The sequence below is a fragment of the Varanus komodoensis genome, unplaced genomic scaffold, assembly GCF_004798865.1.
Source record: "Varanus komodoensis strain SLA01 unplaced genomic scaffold, ASM479886v1 scaffold74, whole genome shotgun sequence".
Lineage (NCBI taxonomy): Eukaryota > Metazoa > Chordata > Lepidosauria > Squamata > Varanidae > Varanus > Varanus komodoensis.
Genome location: NW_025336401.1, coordinates 486,437 through 495,272, shown reverse-complemented (window position 1 = coordinate 495,272; position 8,836 = coordinate 486,437). Strand labels below are relative to the sequence as shown.

General features: G+C 54.2%; 1 protein-coding gene across 1 annotated transcript; it reads left to right on the top strand.

The window, feature by feature from the left end:
- The first annotated feature begins 936 nt into the window (after positions 1 to 936).
- On the top strand, positions 937 to 8,296 carry LOC123034907 (40S ribosomal protein S4). The gene is made up of 7 exons (XM_044452676.1): positions 937 to 1,008; positions 2,080 to 2,157; positions 3,377 to 3,557; positions 6,313 to 6,410; positions 6,945 to 7,116; positions 7,364 to 7,521; positions 8,125 to 8,296. The coding sequence occupies exons 1-7, from the start codon at positions 1,006 to 1,008 to the stop codon at positions 8,224 to 8,226; spliced, it is 792 nt and encodes a 263-aa protein (XP_044308611.1). The 5' UTR covers positions 937 to 1,005; the 3' UTR covers positions 8,227 to 8,296.
- The last annotated feature ends 540 nt before the right edge of the window (positions 8,297 to 8,836 follow it).

Here is an 8,836-nt window from a genome sequence, read left to right as displayed (position 1 = left end):
CTCTGTTTCCAGTCGTGGGCCCCTTAGTTTCCTCAGCAAGCTGTCCCGGGAAGACACCTTTAAGCGGCGCAGTAAATGCTCAGTCTCAGAAATCAGCAGCCTCGCCCTGGCGAGACCAATTCTTATGCTGGCCTTTCAGGCCCCCCGGGACCAGGGCAGGACTTCTGATGAAAGCGGGCACCCACCCCCACAGCCTGCCTTTTTAAGGATATGAGCAGCAGCCAGGTGGGGCGGGGTCAATCACAGAAAGGCGAGGTGCAAGTGCCTGTGTCACACACACACGGTGTGGAAGGCCCAGGGCCTGCATTTCAGTGCACAAGCCAAAGGCACAAGTTCTGGACTGCGATCGGCTCCGCAGCAGCCCACGTGGAAGAGCAGGGCGTATCCCTGATCATTGCAGGCTGCCCACGAAGGCAGGCAGTCGGAAGCGACATTAGCAGAAGTGCAGCAGGAAGGACGCGGTGCCACGCCTCTGCCTCTTGCTTGGTCTGGGCCCATTTCTGGGCGCCATGGCCCGGATCTTCCACTGTTCAGCCTTGTGGGGTAACTCGGGGTTCTGGTATCATGTGCACTTCCGAAGTGTAAAGCGGAATTGCGTCTCCTGACCAGTGTTCGGGAGACGCCTGCTCGGGTCTCCCCAGTTCACCTCGCTGTCCCTGCCCCAGCGCTCCCATATTCTTGCCTCGTGCAGCGGCCGGCTAAACGTGCAGACTGGAAGCCGGGCACTGCGTTTGGCATGCAGGCACACTGGCCCCGACACGCAAGTTCTCCGGCGTATCAGCCCGCGCTGCCGCCATGGCTTCCCCCGGCCAAAGATGCCGAGAGCGAAGCGTGGGAGCCGGGAGCCCCGCTGCCCTGCCTCGCGCGGCCCGCCGGGACGCACATGCACCGCCGGCCGGCAGGGGGCGCCCCTGAGCCCGCCGTGACCTCGCGGAGCCGCCGTAGCGCCGCGCGGATATCCGCCGCGGAGCGCCAGCAGCGGCCCTTTCTCGGCGGAGCGCGGCCATGGTGAGTGTGTGGCGCTCGGCTCCGCTCGCCGGGATCCCTCGCCATCCGCGGCCTCGCGCCCGGCGGGGCTCCTCGGACTGTGGCGGAAGCAGCGGGGGGCGCTGCCCGGCCACGGGGCAGCCATATGGCCGCGCGCCCGCGCCTTGGGCGGCCGGCGGGCCCCGAAGCTTGCGCCCCGCCGGCGAAGCTGCGCGGGGGGCCGGGCCGGGCCGGGCCTCGGCGCTTTGGACGGTCTTCAGAGCGAGATGGGCCCTGGGGAGGGAGCGGAAGTTTCCGGCGCTGTCCCGGGACTAGAACTGGGGCCCATTCTGGGAGCCCCCCTCGCTTAGGCGACCTGCGCGAGCAGGAGGAAAGGCCGGGCGCCTCCATGGCCAGCTCCGGCCGGGCGCGGCCAGCCTCGATCGGGAGGGCTTGTTGCCCTCCTCGTGGGCGTCCGCCAGGCTCCCGGTTGGCTGCAGTGGCATCCCGGGTGCAAGCCTGGGTGTAATTTGCCTGAAGGCGCTCAGGGAAGGGATCCTGAGAACGTAAGCTCTCCGTTTCATTAGCCAAGGGTCCATCGGAAGCAGGTGGGGTTCTTGTTGGCAATGGAGGGCTTTGGATTCCCTCGGGGGAGACAAGGGTTTGGAGGAAGCAGCTGATCAAATGTGAGTCCTAGGCTTTGGGCCCTAAAAAGTCAAGTGCTCCTCCTGCCCGCCCTAGAAAGGGGGTTCCTATTAAGATTTGGGTAGGTATCGAGGCTGCCATCTAGTTAAAACCCAAACAATAAACTTGTAGGGGTCAGCTATTAGGTAACTGGAGTAGTTCTGAAGCTGGAAGCATTTGTGCTTCCCTTTTCAGCTGCCACCTGTGTGTGAGGACAGCAGGGTGGAATGCATTTTATAAATTCTGTGTTACTATGTAGGAAACATATAAGTATTAAAAATAGTGTTTTAAAAATCCAGTTTAAGGTGGGAGCTGTTTTAGTTGGTCAAAGTGATTGGCAAGTATTAGACAACTAAAATCTGGACATGATGTATATCTTACCTTTTTTGATAAGATTTCAGTGTGACCCATTGAACTTTTTTTCCTTAGGCGCGTGGACCTAAGAAGCACCTGAAGCGTGTGGCAGCTCCGAAGCACTGGATGCTGGATAAACTGACAGGAGTCTTTGTGAGTATCTTGTGTGGTGCATTTTTAAACTGTTTTGAGGACACATTGAGGATGGGTTTGCATTGCCTCCTGTGTGTGTGTGCGTGTGTGTGTGTGTTTTTTAAAGAAACCAGCAGACTCGGTGTTGATACTTAAGTGGAGTCTGGGGTTGCTTCTTGTTAGCTGCTTTCTACTTAGGGTTTTCTCTGCCTAGTTTTCTCTGAACTACTCAGTCTGAGTAATTTTTTAATCTGACTAGAAACTAATGTTGAGGCATGATGGACTTTTCTCTTGGGTCTAAGTCATATTACAAGCTATCAAGGGTCATGGGCTCTAGAGTTCATATTTTTTGTGGGAGAGTAAAAATGTGGCATGTTTCCAGTAAAAACGTGAAAGAAGGCCATGTAAAGAAACTGCTTTAGCTTTAGGTAGGATTTCTGTTGGAAAGCTACACAGTTCACAGGTGGGTGTGGTTTTGTGCTCTTGACCTATTCCTTAAAATGGGGGGGGGGGCATTTGATGTGCATAGCATGTTAAAGGATCTCCTTGAAATCTTTTGTGGATACCACAGGCTTCAGTGGAAATGGTGCCTTGACTTTGCCCTCCCGGGAAGTGAATGATGTGGGTTGCCTTCCTCTAAGTGTGTGGGGGGGTAGTCCGTGCCCATGCAGAATGCAGGGAGTAACAGCGCTGAATTTGGATAAAAAGCTGGACTGATAGATGAATGGGGCATCTTGATGGGTAAAGTGTCGCTGTTGGAGCAAGCTTGTGGGATACCCAAGTGAGTCAAGTGCGCAGGACTGTGCATTTGTGGTGTCTGGTTGGCAGCCAGTGTGGGCTGATGTTGACAAAGACAGCCCATGAAACATTCGGACACGGGTCTGCAACCTTTCTGGGCCCGTGGATATAGTTAGAATTTTGGATAGGTGCCATAGGAACTGCAGCTCCCTTTTTGCTCCCCCCCAACCCCTCAATAAATAAAATGGACACAAACTTACATTACATTTCAGTTTGAATTTGCTTTTTCATTGGGTACGGGTAAAAGATTCAGTAGAAGTAAATTAATCTTGTTACATTAAGATTGGGTCAAGCAGTATCTGTGCTTGAAGAGGCTTCACTGGGGCCCAGGAGGGGCCCATTAACTGCCTTTTAATCTTACAGTGGGATCTGTGTGAAATGGTGGCTGTACTGGGGAAGAATGGGCTCTGTTTATGACTGTCCACCATCTTTGGGTTTTTAGGCACCGCGTCCGTCAACAGGTCCCCACAAACTGAGGGAATGCCTCCCGCTCATCATCTTCCTCAGGAACAGGCTCAAGTATGCCTTGACAGGGGATGAAGTCAAGAAGATCTGCATGCAGCGTTTTATCAAGATTGATGGCAAAGTCCGTACAGATATCACCTACCCTGCCGGCTTCATGGGTGAGTGACAGCAGGTTTCTGGGCAGTTGGTGTGGAGGCCTAGAAATATCTAGCCCCCAGAATGTTGGTCCAGTTGTGGGGAGGGACTCCCTTCATGATTTTATTTGGCTGCTTGCTGACCTGAGGAACAAGGTCATAAATGGGTACTGGGGCAAATTAATGGGTACTGGGGCAAATAGACAAAAGGGTATACCGGTAGGAGGAGGCCCATTGCAGAAGGATTCTTTGCAAGGCTAAAGCTGATTACGAGCTGAGACTTGCCCAAGAATATCAAGAGCAACAAAAAGGGCTTCTTTCAGCATGTAAATAGGAAGAGGACGGGGAGACAAGTGGTGGGACCACTAAATGAGGAAGGAGATCCAGTGACTGATATGAGGGAACAGGCACAGATGTTAAATGACTATTTTGCCTCTGTGTTCTCCCCAAAGCAGGACGGGGGAGATCCGCATGGGAGATTAGATGAGGCTGGGGACTTAGGGGCACAGATTAGAGTCACCCCCCCCTTGAAGTCGAGGGGCTCCTCAGGGCATTGGACATTACAAAGGCGCCAGGCCCTGACGGGTTACACCCGAGAGTACTTAGAGAGTTGGCAGGGGTTCTCTCACGCCCGCTGGCCTCCATTTTTGAGGCCTCGTGGAGAACGGGTGAAGTTCCAGAGGACTGCAGGGTGGCGTCAGTGGTCCCAATTTTCAAAAAGGGTAGTAGAAGGGGCACGGGGAATTACAGACCGGTTAGCCTTACATCCATTGTAGGAAAAACAATGGAAAGGCTCATAATAGAGAGAGATCTAGTGATGCTAGATAGGGAAGGGAGGCTGACAGCCACACAACACGGCTTCTGCGAAAACAGGTCCTGCCAGACAAACCTTGTGGAATTCTATGACAAGGTTTCGAGGTGGCTAGATGGAGGGGATGCAGTGGATGTGGTATACCTGGATTTCAGCAAGGCCTTTGACAAGTGCCCCATGATATCCTGGTGGAGAAACTGAGGAGTTTTGGGATACACCAAAGCACTGTCTGGTGGATTAGGGCATGGTTGACTGACCGAAAGCAGAGGGTAACCATTAGTGGGGAATCATTGGGATGGCGGTCAGTGACAAACGGGGTCCCCCAGGGCTCTGTCCTGGGGCCGATCCTGTGTAATCTTTTCATCTGTGACATGGAAGAAGGGGTGAACAGTCTGCTGGTCAAATTCGCAGACGATACTAAAACTGGAACAGTGGCCACAACTGAGGAGCAGGTACTCCAGATGCAAAAGGATCTGGACAGACTATGGAAGTGGGCAGGAGACAACAGGATGGCGTTCAGTGTGGAGAAGTGCAAGGTCTTGCACTTGGGGCATAGGAATGGGGGTCATAAGGACAGGTTAGGGGACAAGTGGCTGGAGAGCAGCACTTGTGAAAGGGACCTTGGGGTGCTGGTTGACTGCAGGCTGAACATGAGCCAGCCGTGTGATGTGGTGGTCAAGAGGGCGAACGCCACCCGTGGTCGCATAGCCAGAAGTGTGGCTTCTAGATTGAGAGGGGTATTACTACCACTCTACACGACTCTGCTGCGTCCGCAACTGGAGTATTGTGCTCAGTTTTGGGCCCCTCGTTACAGGAGGGATATAGCCAGGTTAGAGTCAGTGCAGTGCAGGGCCACAAAGTTGGTGGCTGGTTTGCAGGGGATGGGGGATGAGGCGAGACTGAGGGAGGTGGGTCTCTTCAGCTTGGAGAAGAGGAGACTCAGAGGGGGTCTGTTGGTGACATGCAGGTACGTGAGGGGGTGTCACACAGAGGTGGGTAGAGACCTGTTCTCCCCTGCAGAGGAAGGCAGGACGCGCTCCAACGAAGCCAAGCTCAGGGAACCAAGCTTCAATTTGGATGCCAGGAAGCACTTCTGGACAGTTAGGACCCTGAGGGTGTGGAATGGGCTTCCGCAAGAGGTGGTTGAGGCCCCATTGATGAGGGTGTTCAAAGACAGGCTGGACGTGCACATGGTGGGCATGTCGTGAGCGGAGCTGGCTGGAGCCAGAGGTCAGACTAGATGGCCCGGGAGGCCCCTTCTGACTCGTTCCGTTTCTGTGTTTCAATCAAGGGCCGCTTTGCACCTTGTGGTAGTTTTGCCTGACCTCTTCCACTGCAAGTAGGAAGTGCTATCCTTGGGTTGTTCAGTCTGATGTGTGACCCAAGGATTTCAGGGGGCCTTGTCTCTTCCCAGTAAGCCAGAGTTCCTGGTTGAGCCAGCATTAAACTGCCGAGGAACCGAGCATTCTGGCTCTTTGCGAGCGAACAGGGCCAGTCTCTAGTTTCAGTTCATATGTTGACTTCACCATATAGGAAGCCCAGTTTTATCTAACAAACAAATTGCTGCCATTTTGGAAACACTGTTTTATTCCAAGTCATGGGCAGATACTTCAATAAGCCCTGTATAAGGCATTGGTTATGTTACTATCGCATACAGAGTTGTCCAGTGGTAGCATAATTTAAACAAATTTAATGCATTGGAACATCAACGTTGGCAAGGACCCATGAAGCCTTTTGTTATTTCCTGATGTCCAGAACGCATGAGAATGTTGCATGGCACACAGATGAGGTGACTTAGCAGCAGGTTCCCACAGCAGCCTCTGACCTTCCGCTCCTTATTCTAGCATCCTCCCTGGCCATATCAAGGAGGGCAGGTCCCGAGCCATGACCACTGGCTCTGTTCTCTCTCTGAGCACTCCAGGGGTGCCTTTGGCTGTCGCGTTCTCACAGGTGCTTTCTGCTTGTCAGATGTAATCAGCATTGAGAAGACAGGTGAGCACTTCCGCCTGGTTTATGACACAAAGGGCCGATTTGCTGTTCACCGAATCACCCCAGAAGAGGCAAAGGTAAGCCAACCCTCGACCACCAGTTCCCTGAGGGCCACGAGGCGACCTGGGGTCCTTGGTGATGAAATGGGATCCAGGGCCACCCAAAATTGTGTGTGTGCAGAAACCTGGTTCAGTTGGGCCCCTGCCCTTGGTTCTTCTTTCTGAATGCTGAGAGAGTGAATCGACGGGGCTTGCTCCTCTTCAGGGCAGGGGAGGGCTGGGCGTGTCTCTCCAGGGCTGTGTCTGCTGGAAGGATTTAGGGTCTTGGCTTGCGCTGAGGATGTTTGTGGAGGGGCATTTCTTGGAGGTCCTCAGGCTGCAGCCATTTGTGGAAGCGCTTTTGCTGGCGCCTCCTCCAGGTCTGTGGGTGTGGGTGTGGCTGTTGTGTGTGCAGCCTCAAGCGGCAGTGCCTGGTGGCCTGCGGAGGGAGCCACCACAAGGGGGCGCCAGGGGCCCTCCCCTGCCCTTTGCCGGGCAGTGCTGTGGGAGCCTGGCCCAGCTGGGGCTCCTGCCCACGGCCGAATCGGCAGTTTGCTCTCTCTGTCTTCCCAGTACAAACTGTGCAAGGTTAGGAAGATCTTTGTGGGCACCAAAGGAATCCCACACCTCGTCACTCATGATGCCCGGACAATCCGCTACCCAGATCCCCTCATCAAGGTCAATGACACCATCCAGATTGACCTGGAGACGGGCAAGATCACAGACTTCATCAAGTTTGACACAGGTGCGCGTTTCAAACCACTTAGCAGTGAGGTCCTTGGGCTCGCTTGTGTCCCGAGAACCCTTGCTGGTATCTCAAACGTGTGTGTAGGGAGTGGGCTGCCGAATGAGACTCTGCCCACATTTGTCCTTTCAGGGGGGGCAGTGTTCAAAGGCACCCCCACAGCACTGTGTGTCCGTGTGACCTTGCCATCACTAGCAGTGTTACATTACTTGCATGTCAGCTTCCGATCTTTCTCTCCCCGCCGCAGGCAACCTGTGCATGGTGACTGGAGGGGCCAACTTGGGTCGTATTGGTGTGATCACCAACCGGGAGAGGCATCCCGGCTCATTTGACGTGGTCCACGTGAAGGATGCCAATGGCAACAGCTTTGCCACCAGGTTGTCCAATATTTTTGTTATTGGCAAGGTAAGAGCACAACTCCTGGGGGGTGGGAGGGAGGGAATGCAGAAGCTCTTGGGCTCTTCTTGGGTGGCCGCTGCCTCAACCATTGCTAGAAGCTTGCCCAGATTGAGTGGCACCTTCCCTACAGAGTGAGCGTAGCCCGCTGTCTTCGGCTGGCTTGCCATGGGTGCCTGCATTCACGGGTGCCTTTCGTGTTGAGTGGACACAGTTCCAGCTAGCCATCTCTCAAGGGGAAAGCTCTACAAAGTGCTGTTTCTCTTGTTGAATTATTTTTAAAATAAGCCTTTACTACAGTATAGCATTTTAAAGACAATAGTTCAATAATCTTTGCCAGTCCTTATTCCAAAGCAGGATATTTCACCACCAACTCATTCTGCAGTTGCAATCCCATAATAAACTGCTTTATTAGCAGTGCAGTCTGCATAATCGCTCGCCCTCTTGAGTGCTCAAAAGCTGCTTCCAGGTTTGCAGTCTTAAGTGTGCCTTTTTGGGTGCTGGCATTCTGTGGTCAGGCCTGACCCAGGGCGAGGGTGGTTAAAATGTTGGTGTCAGTGCCGCTGGGGGGCAGAACCCGCAGCCTCAGCATGCGTCTTCTTTTTGATCTAGGGTAACAAGCCTTGGATCTCCCTGCCTCGTGGAAAGGGGATCCGTCTCACCATTGCTGAAGAGAGAGACAAAAGGCTGGCGGCCAAACAGAGCAGCAGTTGAGCCCCCAGAATGTCGGCACGAGCCCCACCCAGAATTCCTTCCTGGACAAATAAAATCTTTTCCAAACATGCTTCTGGGCATCTCTTTTCTCTCTCCCAGCCTTCGGGTTTGTCCAGGCCGTTCCAGTGGGGAGCAGTCTGGCAGTGGCCCCATTTGAGCACTTCTGGTGTCTTGTCTTCGAGCTGAAAATGAGTGAATGGTCCTGGAGGGCTTCTGTTGAAGGGGGGTGTGAGCGGCACCCGTTGTGCCAGACGTGGGCCAGGTCCCTGCCAGGCGCGGGGGCTCTGGAACCGGCCGTTCCTCTGTTTCCGACTCGGGGGCAGGTGCTGCTTCAGCAGGTCGGAGAAGCGCTGCTCTGCGTGTACGGGAAAGGCCCGCGCTGCACGGCGGTGCGTGTGGACATGCCTGCGTCCGTGCGGTGTGCACGTGCACCCTGCCCGGAAACCCATTTCCAGTACTACAGTGGTGAAAGATTAGAACAGGTTTGCGATGGTGTTTGGCTTGCACCTTTTTTTGGAGTGCTAAAGGGAGGAGACGGCCAAAAGCACGGGGGAATGGGGTGCAGTCCACATGCAGCACTGGTGAAAGGGTGCCGCAGGTCAGACTTGTC